Source organism: Rattus norvegicus, chromosome 10 (assembly GCF_021556685.1).
Source record: "Rattus norvegicus strain SHRSP/BbbUtx chromosome 10, alternate assembly SHRSP_T2T, whole genome shotgun sequence".
In the NCBI taxonomy this organism is placed as follows: domain Eukaryota; kingdom Metazoa; phylum Chordata; class Mammalia; order Rodentia; family Muridae; genus Rattus; species Rattus norvegicus.
Window position 1 is genome coordinate 95,502,182 of NC_141543.1, and position 26,873 is coordinate 95,529,054.

General features: G+C 50.1%; 1 protein-coding gene and 1 long non-coding RNA gene across 26 annotated transcripts in view; one reads left to right on the forward strand and one right to left on the reverse strand.

Moving 5' to 3' along the window:
* The window catches only part of Mapt (microtubule-associated protein tau), a 97,583-nt gene extending 70,907 nt beyond the window's left edge, over positions 1-26,676 (forward strand). For 14 of the 25 annotated variants that reach the window (XM_087571100.1, XM_087571104.1, XM_087571111.1 and 11 more), the window contains 6 exon segments: positions 613-745; positions 3,944-4,209; positions 14,326-14,418; positions 17,622-17,703; positions 18,848-18,960; positions 22,582-26,676. In XM_087571100.1, the coding sequence (XP_087427226.1) occupies positions 613-745; positions 3,944-4,209; positions 14,326-14,418; positions 17,622-17,703; positions 18,848-18,960; positions 22,582-22,797 (903 nt within the window). In that variant the 3' untranslated portion in view covers positions 22,798-26,676. 25 annotated transcript variants of the gene reach the window in all.
* LOC134480887 (uncharacterized) lies at positions 3,727-6,488 on the reverse strand. The gene is made up of 2 exons (XR_015632157.1): positions 5,536-6,488; positions 3,727-4,603 (listed from the first exon to the last, which is right to left on the reverse strand). It is a non-coding gene; the product is annotated as an uncharacterized LOC134480887 (long non-coding RNA).
* Positions 26,677-26,873: the final 197 nt, after the last annotated feature.

Below are 26,873 nucleotides of genomic sequence, written 5' to 3' on the forward strand. Positions count from 1 at the left end.
CGGTTTCTTTGTGCAGTTCATGCCATGTCAAATGGTCGGACCCATAACCACTCACAGTCAGCTGACTGACTGCTCTGCCTCTGTCTCCCAGCTCTCAGCCAGTGTTCATGGCCAAGGGTTCGAGGCACACCTAAGGAGTCACGGAGACCTCAGGGGCTGTGGAGAGAGCAGAAAAAGACATGGTTTGGCTGTTTGTTAGTTCTGCTGAGGCCTGAAGCACATGTGGGTCTTCAAGGGCCTCTGGTGAACCCAGCCTCTGTCAGCTACATCTATAGTTAAGAGTCTGAAAAATAAACGGGTGTCCATCCACAGGGTGTGGTCTTCCAGGGTCAGCCTACTGATGTACCCTGACCCTGATCTTGTTTCAAGTCCTACTGTCGTCTTATAACACAGGCTAGCTCCCAATTCATCTAAGAGGAGCCTGGTACTTGACATCCAGGCGAACCGTGGGGCTGTGTGCGACACAAACCCTCAGGACTTGTACAAGACCTTCTCGGCATCCATCCCCACCTTCACCTTCTTCAGTCAAGGTGGGAGGGTGGGGTTGACTTTTCCTTGGCGACAGTCACCTTTCCCAGTGGTGAAAACCTTCTACCCTGATTCGGTTTACAGGGCGCCGATGGCAAAACGGGGGCGAAGATCGCCACACCTCGGGGAGCAGCCACTCCGGGCCAGAAAGGCACATCCAATGCCACCAGGATCCCAGCCAAGACCACACCCAGCCCAAAGACTCCTCCAGGATCAGGTGAGAATGCTCTCTGGAGTCTTAATCCAGAAGCTCCCAGAAGGTATAACCCTTGCCTCAGGAGGCCGCTGATGATTAGTAACCCCTGGCACTGACTAACCCTCGTGGTTTGCTGAGCACTACAGCATGTGTCTTCTTAATCCTTTGACAATTGTCTGAGGTAGTTAATGAGTCCTCCTCGCCTTTTAATCAGTGAAGAAGTCTTGCTCATTTCACAAGCAGGAGGAAAAGGCAATCACGTGATTGATAAATGGCGTGGAAGGAGTACAACACGACATTTACTCCACAGCTCTGGGGAGCCCCAGCATAAGGTGTTGTCAGGCCCCCAGCCTCTTTGGAGGACCAGTAGTCTGGGCAGGAAATCTTGGGGCCATCTCCAGCATCTCAGCCCCACACAGCTGGGGTGTTAGGAACCTTCTAGTAGAGGCCAAGGGTCTTAGCTGAGTGCTGTGGCCATTACTCCGGCCTCCTGTGAACAAAAGCGGTCAGCACTGAGAACCTGGCCAGGCTACAGTGTGGCTGTTTCACATCCTGTAAAGATACTAGGAATAGGAGCCCCGAGGACCTGCTCCCAGAAGGGTTTTGGATGCCGCGTGACTCTGTTGCCTGGCCTGAACCACTCCCTGGTGGTGCCCAGGAGGCCTGTGGGTCTCTGGCTTGGCTCTTGGTTTCCCTGTTCTCTTGGCCAGAGGCAGCCCGTGTTGCCTGCTGCATGCTTCTGCTTGGCATTGTAAAAGGTTTGGCCTGAGAGTTGGGGCTGTGTTTTCCCTTAGTAGCTGTGGGTCTGGTGTGTGTGTGTGTGTGTGTGTGTGTGTGTGTGTGTGTGTGTGTGTGTGTGTGTCTCATACGCTGATGATCTAGGAGCATTAATGATGTGTTAAGTGTGTTTCTAATCTGACACTTCTCCCTTAACACTGTGCTGGTCTGGCTCCCACAGTAGCACGGAGCAGGGGCTTTGGCAGGCTCACCTGTGCTTAGGTGGTGGCTCCATGCTGATTGGCTACATCTTCCTCACTGGTCCTGGCGTCTGCCCCTGCTTGTCTTTCATGCTAGGCGGACCAGCCAGATGTTGCCACCTGAAGTACTCACAGAGACTCCTGTGAACCCCATTATAATGAGGCTGTCTGTGGATTTTTTTTTTTTCTTTTTAAGCTTCCAAGCAACCGCAGAGAAAACTACCCCCTGCAGGGGCAAAAACTGAGAGAGGTAATTCTGGGTCCATTGCCCTAAATGGGTGGGCAGACAGACCCTCTTGGTGTGCAAGACTGGGAGGGACTGCTGCTTCAGCCCAGGCTACCTCAGAGGGGTCCAGTCTCGAACTTACTTCTCAAGTGTGGTTTGCACTGGGGCGTCTATGGACTACATCCTGTGTGTTCAGGTTTACTTCGGGAACTAGGGCTGTTTGTAGGATGGGGAACATGTGTCTGGAGACATTTGGGAGTGTTGGAGGTTTTGGACCGTCTCTAACCTGATTCCTGGTGGGGAAATATCACTGATAGGCAGAGGGTTTTGCTGGACTGAAGGGTTTTTTTGTTTGTTTGTTTTTGTTTGTCAAAAAATGACATTGCATCAGGCCAGTGGTGGCACACGCCGTTAATCCCAGCATTTGAGTGGCAGAGGCAAACGGATCTTTGAGTTTGACGCCAGCTTGGTCTACAGAATGAGTTCCAAGTCAACCAGGGCTACACAGAAACCCTGTCTCTGCCCCACCCCCCCCAAAAAAGGCATCTCACTCTGTTTACCAAGGCTCAAATAATCCTCCTGCTTCAACCTCACAGACAACTGGAACTAGAGCATGTCACCACACCTAACTTTCTGCACTTAGTACACCGGATGCCGTGCTGGTGTCCTTAGTGACCTCCTTGCCTCACCTGTCTAAAGACGGATTTATTTTTATTTTATGTGCATGGGGTTTGCCTGGTGCCCACAGAAGCCAGAAAGGAGTTTCAGATCCCCTGGAACTGGAGTTACAGGCAGTTCTGAGCCACCATGTGGGTGCTGAGAACCTGAGTCCTCGAGCGATCTCTCAAACCCCTAGATACCTTCTCCTAGCAATATCTTGAGGGCTCTGGTCCCCCATCTTTCAGATGAGGACACAGGCATAGAGAGAGAGGGGCACTGGCTCTCCCAAGGTTACTTTGCAAGTGTCAGAGAAGGGCCACATGACACTTCTACCCTGTGTCCCTGGGGACTCGGAGGCAAGCTAAGCCCAGAGTAGCAGCAGTTCCAAATATCCCAGAGCTTGATGGCTTTAGGGGTTCCTGAAAAGTGGGACACTGGGGACTGAACGCTGATGCTTTGAGGGAGATGGACTGCAGTGAGCATATTTGCTATGATGCTTCTCGCAGTGGGTTGGGAAGCTTGAGAAAGACCAGTTTTGCAGGCCCAATGCCTCTGTCATATCTGGTTCTATTAGATCTGGATGGGGGCCCCAAAATTTGCATACCACAAGTCCCACCTCCTGCTAAGAACTTAAGAGGTTCTCAAACACAAAGCAAAAACCTCCTAGGGTGCGGTGGCTCAGTGAACTCTAGGTGTGTCCGACTGTCCTACGAGCACTGTCCTGGAAGGAAACGGAGTTGAAGGACGCTGGGTGGGACGGGAGACTGGTGAGAAGTCCAGGCAGCTGATGGTGTTTAGAAAGGTGCAAGGGAAGGCCATTCCGTGCTTCAGCAATATGGGGTGTGGCTTGTGCAGAAAGCTCTGGGCAGATTCGCACACTTCTCTGCAGCCCCAGCAGCTAGAGGAGCTCACGATGTGTGGGGGAAGGGTCAGGAGGATCCCAGCTATAAGGCCCCTAGTGGGGCCGGATCATGGCTCCACCCCTCAGCTAAGGAAAAGACCGGGCAGAAGTGTTTGTGGAATGGCACCCAATCACTCCCTTTCTAAGGGGAGTGACATGCAACTAGCCAGAACCCATCTCCTGACTTCAGGACACCAGGGCTCCCTGCGAGGAGATACTTTAAATATTGGGGCACTGATGAGAATTCGGTTGCTTTATTGAGAAATAGCTGACACTGTATCTAAGTGACAGAGCAGGAGCGATGCTTCTCTACAAATGGTCTTCATGATCTTCTCCCAGATGCCCCTTTGGATCCGGGCAATGGGCGCCCGGTCCAGTGGCCTCAGGGATTTTGCAGACACCCCACCCCTTGCGCCCACGTGGCCTCAGTCCCTTCCTCTCTCCTCATCTTCCAGGTGAACCACCAAAATCCGGAGAACGAAGCGGCTACAGCAGCCCCGGCTCGCCCGGAACCCCTGGCAGTCGCTCCCGTACCCCATCCCTACCAACGCCGCCCACCCGAGAGCCCAAAAAGGTGGCAGTGGTTCGCACTCCCCCTAAGTCACCGTCTGCCAGTAAGAGCCGCCTACAGACTGCCCCTGTGCCCATGCCAGACCTAAAGAACGTCAGGTCCAAGATTGGCTCCACTGAGAACCTGAAGCACCAGCCGGGAGGCGGCAAGGTAAGGGCGTGGCCGAACTTTCGGGAAGCCAGCCTAGGCGGGTAGCTCCCACTCTAGCCAGACATTCTCCCCCACCCCCTCCCCGCAACAAAGCCTTGGCCCCGCCCTTCCTCTCTTTAACCTTGCTAATTAGGCAGGTGACAGCCACTTTCCTCCTGGGACCCACCTACGGAGGCCTACGGATTTTGCTGGGTGCCGCCCTTGTTGGGCTTGGCTTTCACGCCCTTGGTTCTGGGAAAAGTCAATGTTTTAATAAGAGCAGCTGGTTCTACGGTTGTCGTGAAATTTCTAGACCTCTGGCCTCCAGGCACCGTGAGGCTCTTCCTTCCTTGCTTGCTTTCTGAGAGTTGCTCCGACAGGCTGACTGACATATATATCCTCAGGGTTCTGGAATCTGCAACACAGAGAGAGATTATGTGGGTGTCAGCCGGCATGACCCTTCCCCCAGGTTCTCCCGAGTCCTCTTCTGTGCACTGTTGGTGTCTCTCCTTGAGTCCCAGTCTCATCTTAGAAGTCACTAGCCCCGTGGGATTAGGATCACCCTACTGACCTCATTTCAACACTGCCATAAAGGCCTTATCTCTAAACAGTCAGGTTGTGAAGTTGGGGTATTAACATATAAGTGAGGGAACGCTTGATATCTCGCTTCCCCACCCAGCACTGGACTGAGGGGAGGCAAATGTGGCGTGTGGAGCTGTGAACCATTGGTCAGTCTACTGTCTGTCTTTTGGGCCGGGGACTTCTGGGGTTACACACCTCTGAAGGTGCTCAAGGAGTGCCTCAGAGTTTAGGGCCAATGCTTACCCTCCATCAGAACAGTGGACACTCCCTACTGCTGAATTTGGTTGCCACTGGTCGCTGGAGGGAAGTTGGCTACAGCCCCTGTGGGCACCTTTCCTGAACCCTGTGCTTTGTTGGGGAAGTCCTAGACCCTCCTATTGCCTCTGCACAGTGGGGTTTGTACAGCATCTGGGTTAAAGTGCGTACCTCACGTCCCTCTTCTCTCTCGGCCAGAGGCCAGCTTTAGGTTCAGTGCTGTCTCTCCCTGATATCACTGGGAATTGGCTTGGATCTTTGGCTTGGTCCTAGGTCGTATTAACTTCTCTCAGAGTCACCTGTGCTCTCTTACCCCCAAAGATACTTACCTGCCTCCTTCAGAGGTGGGCAGGGCATGGCATTTGGGAGGAACACAAGTTTGAGGCTAATGGGCTATGTGTCAAGACCCCGCCTCAAAGAAGAGGAAAGAGGAGAAGGAAGAACAGGAAGAGGAGGAGGAAGAGAAGGAAGAGGAAAAGGAGAAAAAAACCCACAAAGCCGCACGCTCACCTCTGAGGAAAATGAACAGCCAGGTCACAATAACTTGGTGCAACAGAGACTTGGCGGCCATCAGTAGCTTCCTGGTCCCAGCCCTCAGCCCTGGAGCTCCTCAGCATTCTGTAGCTGCCCAGACCCCCACTGACAGGATGAAGCTGTAGGCGTAGAGCTGCACCCTCCCCCAGAAGGAGGACCAGCAGGCGGAAGAGGATGTGCATTCAGAACACCTTGGCCTCCCAGTGCCACTCCCACCCGTGAACCGGGCCCCTCTGTGGAGGAAACCCTGACAGCTGCTTACATATTGCTCACTTTCTGCATTGCCAGGGATGCTGGAGGGAGGGGGAAAGCACCTCCCTCTTTGGCAGCAGCTCTGCCAACACCGATGATCGCTGTTTACACGTGGTTTGTAGAAGGAAAAGTTCATAGGATTCCCATAACCCCGTCCGTCAGGGCCTCAGCAGAGTGACTCTAAAGCCACGTGGAGGCTCTGGCCAGCAACCACAGCTGCCATCCACCGTTTTGCTTCAGACTTCCGGTCCTCATGCACTTTTCGAAAATGACTGTCGGGACCAGCAAGATGAGTCAGAGGGCGAAGGCACGGGCCATCAAAACTAGTGATCGGTTTGAGCTTCATCTTCAGAGTCCACTTGGGTGGAGAGAGAACTGATTCCTGCAGGTGGTCCTCACACACACACACACACACAACACATGCATGCACACACACAAGTCCAGACACAATAAATTAAAAATGTCAAAACAAAAGCCAGTCACCTCCTGGAAGCTTTGACTCAGGGTCCTTGTGACTATCAAGGTCCCGAGTGTCAGGAATTAGGGTTGCCCAGAATCTATGAAACACCAGCTCTTCCACCTTCTTTCCCAGCCATAGCACCCAGACTAGGAAGCAGACCCATCAGGGTCGTTGAGGGGACACAATACCTGCAAATCAGAGTCCCTGAGGCAGACACAGCCACCTCCTCGCTTTCCACCATCTCAGATGCCACCCCAGACTCAGCCACTGTCAGGCTCCTGTCCCCTCTGTGCCTCTCCTTCCTCGAGGCATCGTCCTGTTCCCATTCGTTCTGGGACATGGAGGTCCTGGACAGTGACCTCCATGACTCTGCCAACCCCAATCTGGGCTTCTCAGTGTCACCTCTGCTGCCTACCCCTTGGGAACCTCTGGTTCTTGCCTGGCTTTGTTCTGATCTGCAGGGGCTGCCATCTGCCTAGAATGCCCTTCCCTCAGCTCTTCCCTGGGAAGTTCCCCCTGGACTTCCTGATAAGTGATAACTGAAGGGAGCTCTACCTTCAGTGATGCCCCAAGGGCATTGAGCCTTCAGGGAACAGAGCTGCTGGATCTCATCAAGGACTCTGCAGAACCTACAGCATGGGTGGCTGCTCCGTCAGCCCCTGCCCATGGCGGGGTGACTTACCAGGTTGGGCAGTTCTTTCAAATTAGTTCTTGGAACTGGCCGGAACAGGGAGTACAACATTCTGCAATGTTCAATAGAGGAAAAGGGCTGTTGTCTACAGAGGAGACAAAGCGACTTGCCTTGGGACTTCAGGGGTGACAGCATGGGATGTGACAGAACCATGGAACTGAGGGCAGGAGGATTGTCTGAACAAGCCCTCAGCCCTGCAAGCAAAGAGCAGCGTCACCACCTCCAGAAGCTACGATAAGCCATTTATTCCAGGTTGATGGACAAGACCTGTAACACCCAGTGATGAGAGAGTCTGAGAGCTGAGCTGACAGCTTGGGTCCCTGATATGTCTGTTTAATGAGACCCTACCTCGAAATAAGGATCGGCCATGAAAGGCAAAAATTCTAAGAGTCTGAAGAATAGGACCAGAGGTGTGGCATGCCTAGAGCCTTGGGTTCAGTCCCCAGCACCAGATAAACACTTCCTGGTAGAGCATCCCTGTAGTCCTAGAGCTGCAGTGCACTGATTGAAGGAGGGTCAGAAGTTCAAGGTCGACCTCCACCACAGGAAGTGCAGGAAGAATTCAAGGATAACCTGGGTTATTATGAGGCCATGTCATCATCATCATCATCATCATCGTCGTCATCGTCATCATCATCATCATCATCATCATCATCATTTTAAAAAGAGCACGGGGCCCGGTGAGATGGCTCAGTGAGCTAAAGGTGCTTGCTGCCAAGTCTGGCGACAAAGGTTCAATACCCAGGGCCCCCCTTGTTGCAAGCTGTTCTCTGACCTCCAGGCACTCACCTCCCCTACAATAAATGAATGAAACAGGACTGGAGAGATGGGTGAGAAACCAAGAGCTCTTGTTCTCAGCCAGAGTTCTGTTCCCAGCACGCACTGTGGGCCACTCCCGGCTGCTGGTGACTCCAGCTCCACATCACCTTACACTTTCTCCTGACCTCCTTAGGCACCCATGCACAACCACACACACAGAGATTCACGAATAACAGTAAAAAAAATAAATAAATAAACCTCAAAAAGTACCTGGACTCAGTGAGATGACTCAACAGTTACAGGCCCTGGCCACCAAACCTCACCACCTGAGTTTGGTCCTCAGGACCTTCACGGTGGAGGGAGAGGACTGACTCCAACAGGTTTTCCTCTGATGACCGTCACATGCCTTGCGACAAGCGTGCACCTACAGCCACACAAATGAATAAATGTAATTTAATGTTAAAAAACAAAGATTCTGAAGAATTCAGAGCCCTCTGCAGCGGTGTTTGCCTTGAAGAAAGGGACTGCAGGGGACTCTGCAGACATTGAGTGTCCAGGGATCCGTTGAGATTTTTCCCTCAAGCTAAGCCTAGCAACCTCAGGTTGGACCAGAAGGATGCCTAGCCTGGGTTCCACGTGAAGATCATTGATTAGGAGCTAGGCCAGACATCTCTCTTTTTCTGCCTTGGGCTTTTACCTCAGCTTCACTGAACATGTTTCACCCTGAGATTCCACAGTGAGGTTGTGTTAAAGGAAAATGCAGTCGATCAGACAGCTTTACCGGAGAATACAGGAAGGAGTGTGGAACCAGGAAACAAGGGCCACTTGGGAGTTCTTTTAAATAAATGTCTAACGCTGTCTACCCCAGCCTCACTGTGACCCCTAGGACAGAACCAGAGTGTCTCCAAGGTACAGCCCAGCCCGAGGCTCAGGATCCCCATCTTCTCACCTTGCTGGCTTCCTGTCCGTCCCAACCTCAGCTCAGACACAGCTGGGCCACCCCTAGGCCTTCCATGCCCATCCAGAGTTGACCTTGCCCTGTGCAGTGTCTGAGAGGAGAGAGTAGGGAGTTCACAGTAAGACCAGTGTTTAAAACATTTTTTAAAAAATTACTCACTGGAGCCAGGCATGATAGAACACGCCTGTAATCCCAGGAGGACTTGCTGTGAATTCAAGAGCAGCATGTTCTACGTGTCACGAATTCCAGGCCAGGCAGGCAGACGAGTATCAAGACGTTCGCTAAACAAACAAACAAACAAACACTAAAAAGAAAAGGAAAAGGGGTTGGGGATTTAGCTCAGTGGTAAAGCACTTGCCTAGCAAGCGCAAGGCCCTGGGTTCGGTCCCCAGCTCCGAAAAAAAAAGAAAAAGAAAAGAAAAATCCTCCTGTTGCGGTGACCCCCAACCATAAAACTGCTTTCATTTGCTACTTCAAAACTGTAACTTTGCTACTGTTAAAAATCGTAATATAAATATGTCTTCCAAAAATCTTAGGTGACACCTGTGAAAAGGTCGTTTGACGGCCCCCTGCCCTCAAAGGGTTTCAAGCCACAGGTTGAGAACCTCTGTTCTGGGAAGCCCACCTTAGATCGTTCAGTCCCAGGGCTTCTCATGGAGTGAGAAGTCTTTTCCTGGAATGGAGGAAACCAGGCGTAGTACTCATCTATGACTGTAGCATTTGAGAGGTGAAGGCAGAATTGTTAGTTCAAGACCAGCCTCAGTGATAAAGTGAGTTCAAGGCCAATCTGGGCCACCCTCAAAAAAAATTTTTTTAAATGATAGAAATTCCCCTGTAACTGAAAGAAAGCATTAAATAATCAGAAATGATTATAAAGTAAGAGTTGAAAGGACAAGCCAGGGGTGTGACTCGGGGCCCCAAGTCCCATCCTGACGCTATCACCAAAGCTGTAGCCATAGGATACTTGAGATTGTGTTTGAAAAAGGAGGAAGGAAGAGGGGGGAGGAGGAAGTAGGAAGAGGGAGGAGGAGGAGGAAGAGGAAGGGAAGGAGGAGGAGGAGAGGAGCAAGGGAGAGGGGGAGGGGAGAGGGGGAGGAGGAGGAGGAGGGTGGCTCCCACCAGTAATCCTAGAACTCAGGAGGTAGAGAGAATCAGGAATTCAAGGTGGCGCACACCTTTAATGACAACACTCAGGAGGCAGAGGCAGGCAGATCTCTGGAGTTTAAGGCCTGTCTGATTTACAAAGCAAATTCCAGGACAGCCAGGGCTAAGTAGTGAAACCCTGTCTCACAAAAGAATCAAGATAAAAGAGAAAGAAGGTACCTGACCTCAGGTACCTTATTTCACTTCTTTCCTAACCAGTTCTTGGTTACTGTCCTCCTGGTTGACTGAGCAGATGGAGAGCCCCTCTCAAGATTGCCAGGTCCATGCAGGATGTAACGTGCGAGTTCCCCAAGTCAAAGCTTGTAGAGCCTGGGGGCGCCGAGTAGAGAGGTTGAAGTACCACAGTTGACCACAAGATGGCGGTGGAGCGCTGTGGAAAGCAGCCTGCGTTCTTGGACCACCCATAATTGTTGCCTCCTTCTCTGCAAGTGTGTTACGATTTTCTGAGTAGTCTTTTTCCCTAACCCGTGTTCTTTTTCTATCTCTCATCTCTGCCCATTTCGTTTTTCTTTCTGTCTGCCTATACTTCTGCTTCACCACTGATCATACAGAGATAAGAAAAATATTTTTAAAATAAGTTAACATTTATCCGTGTGTAGGGCGGGAGGGAGTTGTAAGTATTTTAAATGAAACATATTGACAGACACAGAAAAAAGCCTTTTTAAAAAAGATTTATTTTGGTTGGGGATTTAGCTCAGTGGTAGAGCGCTTGCCTAGCAAGCACAAGGCCCTGGGTTCGGTCCTCAGCTCTAAAAAAAAAGAAAAAAAGAAAAAAAAAGATTTATTTTATGTATATGAATACACATCGCTGTCTTCACACACCAGAAATGGGCATCAGATCTCATTACAGTTGATTGTAAGCCACCATGTGGTTGCTGGGAATTGAACTCAGGACCTCTGGAAGAGGAGTCAGTGTTCTGAATCACTGAGCCATCTCTCCAGCCCCCCCACCCCCCACACACTTTTTTTTTTTTTGGTCAGGGGCTCATTTATTCCAAGCTGGCCTCAAACTCATATGGTTGAGAATGGCCTTGAACTTCTGATATTCCTGCCTCTAAGTCCTAAGACTACAGGGTCCTCTACTAACTGAGGTCCGTCCCCCACCACTACCACTGTTGAAAGGCAGCCGTACCGGTGCCTGACCTCCGGTACCTTATTGCCTTTACAGATTGGCTAGACTGGACCCAGGCAGGCTTTCTGCATCCATCCCCAAGCTAATCTCTTGGACTCTGAGGAAAGGCTTTCTGGGAGCCTCAGCTGCTCACATCAGGTTGATTTTTCCCACAGGGTGATGCCCTGGCTCACCATTCAAGGGAGGCCCAGCCTAGCTCAGCTAGCACCAGCAGTCTGGGAGCTCCTGGAACCAGAGGCTTGGGGTTAAGAAAGGATCCCCTGAGAGTTCTGAACCCAAGCAGAGACAAACACCTAGGGTTTGACCTGGCTGTGGGATCTCTAGGATGTGTAAACTGAAGTGGGTCCAGCTGGCTTCTCAGGACCACTCCCCTCTTGCATACAGGACCCTCAGATGACAATATCCCCCTTTCCCTCCAGGCTATTTCCAGTGTCTGGTCAGAGCCAAAGCCCCGTACCACGTGCTATTGTAGGGAAGTGGCATTTCAGGACTTTGGTTTCACAACGCCAACCACCGCCCTGTCCTCCCCGCTCTGAACCTGAGTGTTAGTAAGAGCACTGGCTTAACATGACCACTAGCAGTAATTCAAGTCTGCTGTGTAAATATCTATCTAGTGCCAAACCCCACAAAAGTTCATTTCCTTTCCTGTGGGGTTAGAATAAGAAACACACACATGCAGGGCAGGGCCTCTCTGGATGTTGCAGACCATGTGTGATTGCTTAGCGTCCTCTGATTACTTTGCGTCTAGCAAACACTCATCTTAAGTTTTCTTTGCCAGATCATGAGTTGTGTAATCAATCCTGTTTCCCTTTTCCCATTGGCTTCCAGGAAGCCCGGTGCTGAACAGTGAGTGCTGTATGCGCATCTCAGTGACTTCCCTTTATTGTAACATCATCCTCTTATTTATTTTATTATTGTTGTTGTTGTTGTTGTTGTTGTTGTTGTTATTTTGGGTTTTCAAGGCACAGTTTCTTTGTGTAGCCCCTGCTACTCTGAAACTGGCCCTGGATACCAGGCTGGCCCCAAATTCACAGAGTTCCTGCATGCCTCCTGAGTGCTGAGATTAAAGGCATGTACTATCACCACCCGGCTTGTTTTCTGATTCTTCTTCTTTTTTTAAAGATTTATTTATTTTATGTCTGCGAGCACACTGTAGCTGTTCTCAGACACACCAGAGGGCATTGGATTCCGTTACAGATGGTTGTGAGCCACCATGTGGGCTCAGGGAATTGAACTCAGGACCTCTGGAAGAGCAGTCAGTGCTGTTAACGGCTGAGCTATCTCTCCAGCCCACTTGTTTTCTGATTCTAAACTGCTTCCATTCTGGTTTTCTTTTTCTTTTTTCTTTTTATACAGGTCTCATTTGATGACTCAGGCTGGCCTGGAACTCACTATGTATGTAGTTCAGAGCAACTTTGAACTAAGAGCATATCCTCCTGCCTCAGACAGGCAGGGATGGTAAACAGGAGCCCTCCACACTTGGCTTCTTGTTTTTTTTTTGAAAACAGGTAAATCTGCTTTAGGAGTTTATCAGGGAAAGGTATGAATAAGGCTGACCGTGGTGGTACTCACCTGTCAGTCATCTGAGCCCTGAGAGGCCAAGGCAGAAGGCTAAAGAGTTCAACATTGGGGCTGGGGATTTAGCTCAGTGGTAGAGTGCTTACCTAGGAAGCACAAGGCCCTGGGTTCGGTCCCCAGCTCCGAAAAAAAGAACCAAAAAAAAAAAAAAAAAAAAAAGAGTTCAACATTATCCTAGCTACATAGCAGGTTTGAGGCTAGCCTGGCTAGCCTGGGCTACATGAGACCCTTGTGTCAAAAGAAAGAAAAAAACAAAAAAACCAAACACACACACACACACACACAGAGAGAGAGAGAGAGAGAGAGAGAGAGAGAGAGAGAGAGAGAACTACCCCAAGGAATTGATGAGAGTAGCATAGGTGGGGAAACTGAGGCACAGGAGGGCTAAATGGCTATCTAAGGCTAACAGTTGAGTGGGGTTCACATGGAAACTTTTTAAACAGCCCCTGTCTGGAACTTACCTCGTGGGTAAGAGCCAAGCACTGCTAAAAAAAACTCCCAGAAAGGAAGCAAGCTTTCCTTGCTGTGGACTTTGTCCACAGACTTCTCTGTTTAGCTCTTGTTCTATAGGCCAGGCTGGCCTTAAATGCAGAGATCTGCCTACCTCTTCCTCCCTAGTATTAGGACTAAAGGTGTGAGACAATACTGCCAGCTTTTTAAAGATTTTTAAAACTCAACTGAGCTGTGTGGCACACACCTTTAATTCTAGCATGTGGGAGTCAAGGGCAGCCTGATCTACAAAGAGGGTTTCCAGGACATCTAGAGAAACCCTATCTATCTATCTATAAATAAATGAATAAATAAATAAATAAATAAATAAATAAATAAATAAATACAATCTTTTAAAAAAAATCTAAAAAGATAAGCTAAGCAGGTGGTACACACTATTGATTTCATTGCCCCAGAGGCAGAGACTGAGGCAGGCAGATTTCTGTAAAGGCTAGCCTGGACTACTAATGGGTTTCAGCATAGCCAGGGCTATATAGAGAGAGACCCTGTCTCAAAAAAAAAAAAAAAAAAAAAAGCTAAGGGGCTGGAGAGCTGGAGAGATGGCTCAGCAGTTAAGGGCACTGACTGCTCTTCCAGAGGTCCTGAGTTCAATTCCCAGCAACCACATGGTGGCTCACAACCATCTGTAATGGGATCAGATGCCGTCTTCTAGTGTGTGTCTGAACACAGCTACAGTGTATATAATAAATGAAATAAATATTTTTTTTAAAAAAAGCTAAATTAGTCCAGGATAGTTTAAAGTAATTATGTATTGTATGTGAATTCCACTCCATACAGAAGTCAGAAGACAACTTGGGGGTCTTGTGTCTTTACCCTCACGGAGCCAGCTCACCAGCTCAGCTCAAGATAATTTGGCTTGGAACCTTTAACCTTCCAACTCTCCAGCCTCGTGGAAGTTCTTTGTTACAAGGTGCCTTGCACTGGTGTGGCTGTTTGGACTTTTGTTGTTTCTCTCCTGCTCCCTTGACACACGGGACTCCCTATTTACAGGTGTCACTCCACCCAAGCTGGTGGCCTCCCAGCTCTGTTATCCTGTCCCCAGTCCTGTTTTCTTCCAGGTCCCTTTTGTGATTTCCCAGTCTAGTAGGTTTCCAGTGTTTCCAGCTTCTGAGTCCCCTGAGGAGGCGGGGCTCTGAGTCCCCCTGAGGAGGCGGGGCTCAGAGGAGGCGGGGCTCAGACCTGGCTCTCCTCAGAAGCCCCGCAGGTCAGGGGGCAGTGCTCTGGGTGTGGTCGTCACTCATTCTTTTTTCTGGCTACCAAAGGTGCAGATAATTAATAAGAAGCTGGATCTTAGCAACGTCCAGTCCAAGTGTGGCTCAAAGGACAATATCAAACACGTCCCGGGCGGAGGCAGTGTGAGTACTGTCGCACTCTCCACGAGGTGTGCTGCGCTGCAGCCTTTGCTGCGAGAAGTGTCATGCGTGTGTCCTTGTGAGACATTGCATAGAATAAATCATCTCAGGCTCAGGACCTCCCGCGTCCCCACACTGTGTCTGCTGTCCCCAGACTTCCCTCCCGTTCCATGGAGGGTTCAGCAGAATAGGGATAGCAATCAGTTCTAGCTGGCCCTTCTCTGAGAAGCTGGGTCCCCATGGCACCGTGCATGTGTTCCTAGACGCCCCGCAGATATTGGAAGTGGGGTTGGAGACAGTGGCACCCATGACCTGGGCTGACACCTCTTCCCTCATCTCCGGGACAGTTTCTGCTGTAGGCGGATGATGGTCCACGCGATCTCAGTAGACGCCAGGACTTCCTGTTTCATGTCGGAAAGGACCCTAGCCACCCTAAAATTTCCATCTGGGTCTCCTTCATCTTAGAAGAGAGGAAACAATTCCCCAGCCTCTCAGTTAAATTTAGCACTCCCCTCCCCCCAGTATAGCGACTCTGGTTGCACAGAGCCTAACCCAGAGGCGACAGGTGACATTGCCTGCGTCGTTTGCCAGAGAAAGGGTTTTTAATTTGTTCCGTTAAACACCACCGGGGACCCAGCACATCCCCACGAGATGTTCTTAGGCTCCCTCCCTGGACTTAGGGACTCCCTTGTCCTCTTGGCTGGCTTGTGCCCAACAGGGCAGGATATGTAAAGTGGCCTCAGAGTTCTCCCTGCCAGCTCCCTGCTCCCCTGTTCTGGGTCAGTCCCTGGAGGGGCCTGGGCTCTCTGAGATAGAGCCGTGGCTCAACCTTGTGAGCGCTGGAACGCAGGGATGGGCTCTCTTTCCAGAAAGTGCCTAGCCCACAGGGTTTATTCTTGCAATGTGCTTCTGCCTCCGGCCCTGACACCTGCCCTGCCTTCTGACTCTTGGACCTTTGGCCCCAGAGCAGCAAGTGCTGGCCCTGTGGCTACTGCCTTCTCACGCTTACTCACCATGTCTGCCTCTTCCTCTGTCCTCCACTCCCGCTGATCCTGCCACCCCACCTCCCATACTTGTTTTGTTTCATAAGGAAGGCGAGGCTGTTGGCTACACTGTAGTTACTGCCCTGTCTGAAGCCCTCTCAGTGGATAGAAAGAGATGGGTTGCGGGAAGAGGTGGTCTTTAAGATCACTGTCCTTGTCTCTGGGCCCTGTGATGTTGTTTGTGATACTTTAGCTTCCCAGGCCTGCTGTGGCTAGGGAGGAAAGCCAGAAATGTCTGGCTTTGCTCACATCTGGTCTGTTGCCTGGGCCGAAAGCTCTGGCTTCCAAGGGCTGCAGAGGGCGGATGCTCCTGAAGGGGAAGTTGGGAATCGCCAGCTCAGGGCAGCTCTGGTCACGTGCTGATTGCCTAGGCTATCGGGGAACTTTCTGATGTGTACGGCAGTTTGTCTGCCTGCGAGCTAGCCTATGACCTTATTTATATATAGTCACAAGATTGCCTGGCCTATGGCCTGTGGCCACTGTTTACTACAGGATGGACCTATAGAGAAAGCTTTCTTGAGGGAGGGGCTGGTGGTGATAGCCTCTGGCATTTGGGTTGTAGGATCCCTGGCTGCACATCTAGCTTGCTCCGGGCTCTCTCTAGGGTCAGGGAATTGCCTCAGGCAGTTAAGCTGCTTCTCCATCTCCATCTCCACCTCCTGGCTGGGCTGTGGCCTCCTCTCCAGGGCTGCTCTGTGGGATCTAGTACCACAGTCAGCTGCTCCCCAATTCACCACACAGTACATTCCTTTCTCCTTTGACCATTCCAGGCTACCTATTCCCCATCTCCTATTCCCCAACACAACCCCTGGTACGACTCTCTAATGACTTTACCTGGGCCAGAGGGGAAGGGGTAGGGCCAGAGGGGAAAGGGGTAGGTCCCTGTAGCATTCCTGTACCTTTTTGGAGGCCCTTGGCTCCCCCTTCATTACCTGCCCCAGAGCTCCTGCTGGCCTCTGGATCTGTTTGCTGAAGGTCCTTGGGATTATCTGCTCCTTGCCCACCCTCTGCAGGGGAAGGCTGACACCCTAGCTCACTGATTTGTGAGGCCACGGCCCTCCTCTTCTGTCAGGTTCATGAGCAGAAAGCGTGTGCGCACGCACACACACACACACACACACACACACACACACACACACACCCCACAGAACACCATCAGCACAGCTAGCTATGAAAACAAGAAGGAGTTATCCTTTGAGACCTCTGTAGCAACCACCTTGCTTTATTGATTCTTGAACATGAGGCCACCCCTCTCTCGGGACAGGAGATGAGACTCCTCACCCCTGGAATGACCATGGTCTGTATGGGAGACCCACAGGACTCAGCAAGTGGCCGCTCATGACTAGCTGTCTAAGCTGTAAAACCACAGATCTGAGAGACTGGCTTTTAGGAGCCCCATCTGCCTGGGTGGTCTCCTTCAGGGTGTCCTGTCAGGGAAGCAGCCACCATTTCCCAGGGCAGGCATTGTTGCTGGGTCACATGAAGGACCCTTGAGCTGGCAGGGCTCCCTGTGTGTCCTGTCTGCTCACTTATGCTTGCTGAGACACTCACTGAAGCTGTGGTTCCTGCTATGTGCCTGCCTTCCGTTGGTGTCGCTTTGCTCTCCTCAGTAGAGGCTGAAGTGCTCAGGAGTCTGTATGTCCAGACACGAACTGGCTCTTACCCTGAGTCATAGAGTCGTTCTAGGTCCTGTCTGCTGACCTAGACCATGGGAGCTTCATGGATGAAGCACACACATCCTCACCGGCTTCTCCTCTGAGTCTCTTCTGAGGAGAAGGTGCAGGGCTGCCTAGGCCCATCACTTCCTCCTCCACTGGGTGTCATCAATTTCATCAATAAAAGGATTTATGTTTTTATATTTAAGTATCCGCTACATAGATACCGTGGTCACATACAAGGACCAGGCACCTCTGCTTTTCCGTGACAGTGTCTTGTGTATCTGGGATTGAAGATGTTTAGGTCTCACAGCTACTTGGTGAGGACCCAGCTCCCTGGGGGATGGAGGTTGGCTGGATTTGGGGAGCATAGTTTCCATCCCGAGTGGGATGTATTCAGGAGCTGATGGGAGCCACTGACAAGTGGTCCATTCGGCTTTGCACTGTTACCCCTGGTAACACAACTTCCTTTGTTCTCTGTCTCTTCCCCATCCTCCTTGACCTGCAGGTGCAAATAGTCTACAAGCCAGTGGACCTGAGCAAGGTGACCTCCAAGTGTGGTTCCTTAGGGAACATCCATCACAAGCCAGGTAGCACTTGAGGGAGGGAGGCTTTGGGGCAGAAGGGTGCTGGCTGGGCTGGTGGGTGCTTCCTAGAGTAGGCCAACCTGGGCAGTGAATGTTAAATGGGAAACTGCTGTGTGGCCTGGGGCCTGGGTTTGCCCCTGCTTCTCAGCCTAGACAAGGGGTAGAAGGAGAGGAGGAACTGGTTTTAGATCCATCCTGTTGCTCTCCTGAAATGCCTGTATAAAAGGGCCAGCCCTGGGGGTTGGGGATTTAGCTCAGTGGTAGAGCGCTTGCCTAGCAAGCCTAAGGCCCTGGGTTCGGTTCCCAGCTCCCGAAAAAAAGAAAAAAAAAAAAAAAAGGGCCAGCCCTGGGTCTGGTTGGCGTCCTCCAAAGGCTGGCTCTGTCAATATCCCAGCACGGGGGACACTTTGACTGCACCAGCTATAACATGAGAGCTTCTGGGCTGTTGTCTTATCCTCACTGTAAGGTTGTTCGAAGAAAGTACCCTTCCCAGGAAAACAGCAAAGGTCCCTTCCTCCTGCTACCCTCTGGTGTGGTGACCTGAGCCAAAGGGGAGGTTAGGCTCTCTCTCCTTATTGTACATTTAACAGACAGTTCAATCTCAAGGACTTGAGGGGCTGTGGCTTACAATCCTGTACAAAATTCCTAAGAAAATCTCCACAGCTGGAAGGCGTCTGGTTTTAAAATTTAGCGCGCCTTCTCCTGGCCAAGCTTCATCTACCCCTGAACCATCTCAGGAGGAAGATTTTGCAGGGTAAATATCCCCTGTGCACCCTCTCCTTAGAGAAGAGGCAGGTAGTTTGCAAGCACTAACAAGAGCTTCCTGTGGCTAAGTCTCTTTTCTAGATGAGGTAGAGCCCAGGCAACTCTCAGAGAATGGGCTGTTCCTTGGATCACTGGCCCAGCCTGTGTTGGAGTCAGAATGGACGTGTCTCCTGAATGGTGACACATGACCGATCTATCTATCTATCTATCTATCTATCTATCTATCTATCTATCTATCTATCTATCTATCTATCTATCTATCTAATCGAGTCTCCAGCAGCCCCCAAGCCCCCAAGCTCTGGAGGCTGCAAGCTCGTTTAGCATGTGCTAAGTCCCCCAGACCACAGAAGATGACGAGAGACTCATGTGCGTTGTATTCCAGGAGGTGGCCAGGTAGAAGTAAAATCAGAGAAGCTGGACTTCAAGGATAGAGTCCAGTCGAAGATTGGCTCCTTGGATAACATCACCCATGTCCCTGGAGGAGGGAATAAGAAGGTAAGGGGGGGCAAATGGGAGGTCATATGGGGATGTGAGGGTTAACACAGTGGATGAGACTGGTCCCAGAGCAATGGTTCTCAATCTGTCCCTTGGAGATAGAATGTCATATCCTGCATGTCAGATATTTACATCACAGTAAATTTACATAACAGTAGCAAGATTACAGTTATGAAGTAGCAATGACATGATTTTATTTATTTTTTAAGATTTTATTTTTATTTATTTATTTATTTATTTATTTTTATTTTATATATGTGAGTATACTGCACTGTCTTCACACACACCAGAAGAGGGCATCAGATCCCATTACAGATGGTCGTGAGCCACCATGAGGTTGCTGGGAATTGAACTCAGGGCCTTGGCAAGAACAATCAGGGCTCTTAATCACTGAGTCATCTTTCCAGCCCAACATAATTTTGTGGCTGGGGAATCACCATGGCATGAGGCACTGTATTAAAGGGACGCAGCATTAGGAGGGTTGTCCTAGAGGGTTCTCTACGGACTATCTGGAATAGATTCTCATCCTCACGTTGTGTACCAAGAACAAGGCAGGAGACTGAAGGCAGCTCTTTCCCACTAGTTACCAGAGAGCTCGAGCAAAGTCGTAATGCTAACTGAGCCTGTGGCCCAGCTGGCAGAGAGGTTGTCCAACATGCACAGAACCCTGGGTCATGCCTCAGACTGCCATCTCATGCTTTCTACTTCCTCTTGGACTCCTGGCTATGGCATTGTTCCCCACCTATGTTCTGTGTGTGTGTGTGTGTGTGTGTGTGTGTGTGTGTGTGTGCGCGCGCGCGCATGTGTGTGCGTGTGTGTGTGTGCACATGTGTGTGTTACATGCACATGAGCATACAGGTGAGCACAGCCATGCACGATGTGCAGAGTCCAGAGCAGAACATCAGGTGTCTCCCCTTTCACTCTTGAGACAGGGTCTCTCACTGAACCGGAAGCTTGCTGGTTCACCGAGCTTGCTAGGCTGGCTCGGTGAACTCCTGGGATATATCTGGTTGCACCCCTCAATGTGGGGGTTACAGGCTAGCATGCACACCATGCTCTGCTTTTTTAACTTAGGCGCCAAGGAACTCAGGCCTTGGTGCTGGCAGAGCAAACTTTTGCAAGCACTCCTACCCACCGAGCCATCTCCCCAGCCCCGGCTTGTTTTTTTTGAAGCAAGATATTACTATTAATCCCAGGCTGGCCAGGAACCAGCTGTCCCTCAGTCTCTCAATTGCTGGGATGACAGGTGTGTGCCAGCCATAATATTTTGCTATTCCAGAGTGCTTCTACATGCCAGTGGCTGTACCTTTGCAGCGCCCACCTCAGGATCTACCTACTCCCTGTTGATGCCTGTGGAGGCTCTTCCATTTTTCTCAAGTTACAAATAATGCTGAGTATGAATAACCTTGAGTGACCTCACACATTTTACATGTTGTGTTTAAGTGTATCCTACAAATGTAATGTCTGTCTGTCTGTCTGTCTATTTGTCTGTCTATCTATCTGTGCTGGGGATAGAACCCATAGCCTCAAGCATGCTAAGCACATGCTCTACTGTAAATGTACTTTTCATTGGCTTGATGTAATTGTTATCTTGGAGGCTTATTGTGTCAGTCTGCTAAACTAAGCCTAGTCCCAGACGCTTCCAGTCTCTGTACAATGTAATCTAGGCCTAGAGTGTTTTCAGCCTCTGAGACTTACTGCTGCATAGGCTCACCCTTTCTTGTTCTTTCTGAACTCTGGTTGGCTGGCTCAAACCTACTCTCCTAGCTGACTGATTCAAACTGACGTCTTTCTGCTTCTCACTGAATTGCTTTGCCTGGCCTCTAACTCTGGCAGTCTATTTTAATCTTCTGGCTCCTTTTTTTCTCTGGCTTGTTTTGCCTTCACCTGTGTCTAGTTGGTTCTCTCTTCAACCTGTCTCTATAAAACTCTCCTGGTAAAATTGCCTCCTCCCTCTCTCTTCCCCTGCTCTCACAAGTTGCCTCTCTTTCCTCTCTGTTCTTGTGAGAGTTAGGCATATCCTATCTCTGACTCATTCTGTCAAATCTTCCTCTGATTCGTCACTTTGTCTGTCCCTCAATTGGACATCACTTTCAAACATGTCTGCTTCCTTCTACAAACTAACTTTACCTTCATTGTTTGGGATTAGAGGTGTGTACTAAGGGTATGTGTGTATTCCATCTAGATCACACAGAACCTAGAAGGTCTTTGGATATGATCAGAGCAGCCACATTGCTGGATTAAAATTCCTTTATGTTCAGGAAGCAGATCTCCTGGAGTTGAAAGCCAGACTGGTCTACATAGTAATTTCCAAGCAGACCAGAGCTACATACTGATATCCTTCCTCACTGTAGATAAATAGGTATATTAACAAAAATTAATGGACAATAATGAAGCAAGTATCCAGTGTGAAAATCAAAATGCAAAGCCCTATGGATATTGTCCCATATGGGTTAAATATATGTGTTGCCGGGATTTGAACTCAGGACCTCTGGAGGAGCAGTCGGTGCTCTTAACCACTGAGCCAGATCTCCAGCCCTCATATCAGTTTCTATAGGTGTGGAATATTTAAAGAACACAGAAGCAATGGTGACAGTCATTGGGCAGCCAGGTGTGGGATGGACCACGCACAACTATTGCTAATTGGGAAACAAAAACAAGTAGGTGGTGGCTCCTGAGGATGCAACTTAGTTGGTAGAGTGATTTTCTAGCAGGCAGGAAACCCTGGGCTGGACAATACCATTACATACACTAGGTGTGGTGGCACACGCCTGTGACTTCAGCCTTGGGGACAAAGAGGCTGGAAGATCCAAAGTTCGAGGTAATCCTCAGCTGGATAGGGAATTCCAGGCCAGCCTGGGCTATATGAGAGCCTCTTATAAGAATAAGTAAATACAGGGCGTGGTGGTACAGCACTTGGGAGGCAGAGGCAGCCCTGAGTTCAAGGTCAGCCTGGTCTATAAAACAAGTTACAGGGCTGGAGAGATGGCTCAGCGGTTAAGAGCACCTGACTGCTCTTCCAGAGGTCCTGAGTTCAATTCCCAGCAACCACATGGTGGCTCACAACCATCTGTAAAGAGATCCGATGCCCTCTTCTGGTGTATCTGAAGACAGCTACAGTGTACTTATATATAATAAATGAATAAATAAATCTTTAAAAAAAAAAAAAAAACAAGTTACAGGACATCCAGAGCTACACAGAGAAACCCTGTCTTTTTTTCTTTTTTAAGATTTACTTTATTGGGGTTGGGGATTTAGCTCAGTGGTAGAGCGCTTGCCTAGGAAGCGCAAGGCCCTGGGTTCGGTCCCCAGCTCCGAAAAAAAGAACCAAAAAAAAAAAAAAAAGATTTACTTTATTAATTTTATGTACACCATTGCTGTCTTCAGACACACCAGAAGGGGACCTCGGATCCCATTACAGATTGTGATCCTGAGCCACCATGTGGTTCCTGGGAATTGAACTCAGGACCTTGGCAGGAGTCCTGAGCCATCCATCTCTCCAGCACGAGTAACCCCGTTTTAAAAACAAAAACAAAATGAATGAATGAATGAATGATTTCCTACCCCCACAATCGAATTTCCCCCGGCCTTCTCATTAATCTCACCCTCTACTTCTTGCAGATTGAAACCCACAAGCTGACCTTCAGGGAGAATGCCAAAGCCAAGACAGACCATGGAGCAGAAATCGTGTACAAGTCACCTGTGGTGTCTGGGGACACATCTCCACGGCACCTCAGCAACGTCTCCTCCACGGGCAGCATCGACATGGTGGACTCTCCACAGCTTGCCACGTTAGCCGATGAAGTGTCCGCCTCTTTGGCCAAGCAGGGTTTGTGATCAGGCCCCTGGGGCCGTCACTGATCATGGAGAGAAGAGAGAGTGAGAGTGTGGAAAAAAAAAAAAAAAAAGAATGACCTGGCCCCTCACCCTCTGCCCTCCCCGCTGCTCCTCATAGACAGGCTGACCAGCTTGTCACCTAACCTGCTTTTGTGGCTCGGGTTTGGCTCGGGACTTCAAAATCAGTGATGGGAAAAAGTAAATTTCATCTTTCCAAATTGATTTGTGGGCTAGTAATAAAATATTTTTAAGGAAGGAAAAAAAAAAAAACACGTAAAACCATGGCCAAACAAAACCCAACATTTCCTTGGCAATTGTTATTGACCCCGCCCCCCCCCTCTGAGTTTTAGAGGGTGAAGGAGGCTTTGGATGGAGGCTGCTTCTGGGGATTGGCTGAGGGACTAGGGCAACTAATTGCCCACAGCCCCATCTTAGGGGCATCAGGGACAGCGGCAGCAATGAAAGACTTGGGACTTGGTGTGTTTGTGGAGCCGTAGGCAGGTGATGTTAACTTTGTGTGGGTTTGAGGGAGGACTGTGATAGTGAAGGCTGAGAGATGGGTGGGCTGGGAGTCAGAGGAGAGAGGTGAGGAAGACAGGTTGGGAGAGGGGACATTGGCTCCTTGCCAAGGAGCTTGGGAAGCACAGGTAGCCCTGGCTGCCTGCAGCAGTCTTAGCTAGCACAGATGCCTGCCTGAGAAAGCACAGTGGGGTACAGTGGGTGTGTGTGCCCCTTCTGAAGGGCAGCCCATGGGAGAAGGGGTATTGGGCAGAAGGAAGGTAGGCCAGAAGGTGGCACCTTGTAGATTGGTTCTCTGAAGGCTGACCTTGCCATCCCAGGGCACTGGCTCCCACCCTCCAGGGAGGGAGGTCCTGAGCTGAGGAGCTTCCCTTTGCTCTCACAGGAAAACCTGTGTTACTGAGTTCTGAAGTTTGGAACTACAGCCATGATTTTGGCCACCATACAGACCTGGGACTTTAGGGCTAACCAGTTCTTTGTAAGGACTTGTGCCTCTTGCGGGAACATCTGCCTGTTCTCAAGCCTGGTCCTCTGGCACTTCTGCAGTGTGAGGGATGGGGGTGGTATTCTGGGATGTGGGTCCCAGGCCTCCCATCCCTCGCACAGCCACTGTATCCCCTCTACCTGTCCTATCATGCCCACGTCTGCCATGAGAGCCAGTCACTGCCGTCCGTACATCACGTCTCACCGTCCTGAGTGCCCAGCCTCCCCAAGCCCCATCCCTGGCCCCTGGGTAGTTATGGCCAATATCTGCTCTACACTAGGGGTTGGAGTCCAGGGAAGGCAAAGATTTGGGCCTTGGTCTCTAGTCCTACGTTGCACGAATCCAACCAGTGTGCCTCCCACAAGGAACCTTACAACCTTGTTTGGTTTGCTCCATCATTTCCCATCGTGGATGGGAGTCCGTGTGTGCCTGGAGATTACCCTGGACACCTCTGCTTTTTTTTTTTTACTTTAGCGGTTGCCTCCTAGGCCTGACTCCTTCCCATGTTGAACTGGAGGCAGCCACGTTAGGTGTCAATGTCCTGGCATCAGTATGAACAGTCAGTAGTCCCAGGGCAGGGCCACACTTCTCCCATCTTCTGCTTCCACCCCAGCTTGTGATTGCTAGCCTCCCAGAGCTCAGCCGCCATTAAGTCCCCATGCACGTAATCAGCCCTTCATACCCCAATTTGGGGAACATACCCCTTGATTGAAATGTTTTCCCTCCAGTCCTATGGAAGCGGTGCTGCCTGCCCTGCTGGAGCAGCCAGCCATCTCCAGAGACGCAGCCCTTTCTCTCCTGTCCGCACCCTGTTGCGCTGTAGTCGGATTCGTCTGTTTGTCTGGGTTCACCAGAGTGACTATGATAGTGAAAAGAAAAAGAAAAAGAAAAAAGAAAAAAGAAAAAAAAAAAAGGACGCATGTTATCTTGAAATATTTGTCAAAAGGTTGTAGCCCACCGCAGGGATTGGAGGGCCTGGATATTCCTTGTCTTCTTCGTGACTTAGGTCCAGGCCGGTGCAGTGCTACCCTGCTGGGACATCCCATGTTTTGAAGGGTTTCTTCTTCATCTGGGACCCTGCAGACACTGGATTGTGACATTGGAGGTCTATGACATTGGCCAAGGCCTGAAGCACAGGACCCGTTAGAGGCAGCAGGCTCCGACTGTCAGGGAGAGCTTGTGGCTGGCCTGTTTCTCTGAGTGAAGATGGTCCTCTCTAATCACAACTTCAAGTCCCACAGCAGCCCTGGCAGACATCTAAGAACTCCTGCATCACAAGAGAAAAGGACACTAGTACCAGCAGGGAGAGCTGTGGCCCTAGAAATTCCATGACTCTCCACTACATATCCGTGGGTCCTTTCCAAGCCTTGGCCTCGTCACCAAGGGCTTGGGATGGACTGCCCCACTGATGAAAGGGACATCTTTGGAGACCCCCTTGGTTTCCAAGGCGTCAGCCCCCTGACCTTGCATGACCTCCTACAGCTGTAAGGATGAGGCCTTTAAAGATTAGGAACCTCAGGCCCAGGTCGGCCACTTTGGGCTTGGGTACAGTTAGGGACGATGCGGTAGAAGGAGGTGGCCAACCTTTCCCATATAAGAGTTCTGTGTGCCCAGAGCTACCCTATTGTGAGCTCCCCACTGCTGATGGACTTTAGCTGTCCTTAGAAGTGAAGAGTCCAACGGAGGAAAAGGAAGTGTGGTTTGATGGTCTGTGGTCCCTTCATCATGGTTACCTGTTGTGGTTTTCTCTCGTATACCCATTTACCCATCCTGCAGTTCCTGTCCTTGAATAGGGGTGGGGGTACTCTGCCATATCTCTTGTAGGGCAGTCAGCCCCCAAGTCATAGTTTGGAGTGATCTGGTCAGTGCTAATAGGCAGTTTACAAAGGAATTCTGGCTTGTTACTTCAGTGAGGACAATCCCCCAAGGGCCCTGGCACCTGTCCTGTCTTTCCATGGCTCTCCACTGCAGAGCCAATGTCTTTGGGTGGGCTAGATAGGGTGTACAATTTGCCTGGTTCCTCCAAGCTCTTAATCCACTTTATCAATAGTTCCATTTAAATTGACTTCAATGATAAGAGTGTATCCCATTTGAGATTGCTTGTGTTGTGGGGTAAAGGGGGGAGGAGGAACATGTTAAGATAATTGACATGGGCAAGGGGAAGTCTTGAAGTGTAGCAGTTAAACCATCTTGTAGCCCCATTCATGATGTTGACCACTTGCTAGAGAGAAGAGGTGCCATAAGGCTAGAACCTAGAGGCTTGGCTGTCCCACCAACAGGCAGGCTTTTGCAAGGCAGAGGCAGCCAGCTAGGTCCCTGACTTCCCAGCCAGGTGCAGCTCTAAGAACTGCTCTTGCCTGCTGCCTTCTTGTGGTGTCCAGAGCCCACAGCCAATGCCTCCTCAAAACCCTGGCTTCCTTCCTTCTAATCCACTGGCACATCAGCATCACCTCCGGATTGACTTCAGATCCACAGCCTACACTACTAGCAGTGGGTAAGACCACTTCCTTTGTCCTTGTCTGTTCTCCAGAAAAGTGGGCATGGAGGCGGTGTTAATAACTATAGGTCTGTGGCTTTATGAGCCTTCAAACTTCTCTCTAGCTTCTGAAAGGGTTACTTTTGGGCAGTATTGCAGTCTCACCCTCCCGATGGGCTGTAGCCTGTGCAGTTGCTGTACTGGGCATGATCTCCAGTGCTTGCAAGTCCCATGATTTCTTTGGTGATTTTGAGGGTGGGGGGAGGGACATGAATCATCTTAGCTTAGCTTCCTGTCTGTGAATGTCCATATAGTGTACTGTGTTTTAACAAACGATTTACACTGACTGTTGCTGTACAAGTGAATTTGGAAATAAAGTTATTACTCTGATTAAACAAAATCTCTGTTCATGAGTTCCAAGTTAAGAAAACAATAGTTTACAAGCTCTTTCCCCAACTGAGAAAATTCAGAACAGGAAATAAAAGTAAAAGCCAGACACTGGAGAGAGAGCTTTCTTTATTCATGCTCACATTCTACTGCTGGCATACTACCCTCAATCAGTATTGTGTGGCCGAACTCACAAGGCAACATTCAAGA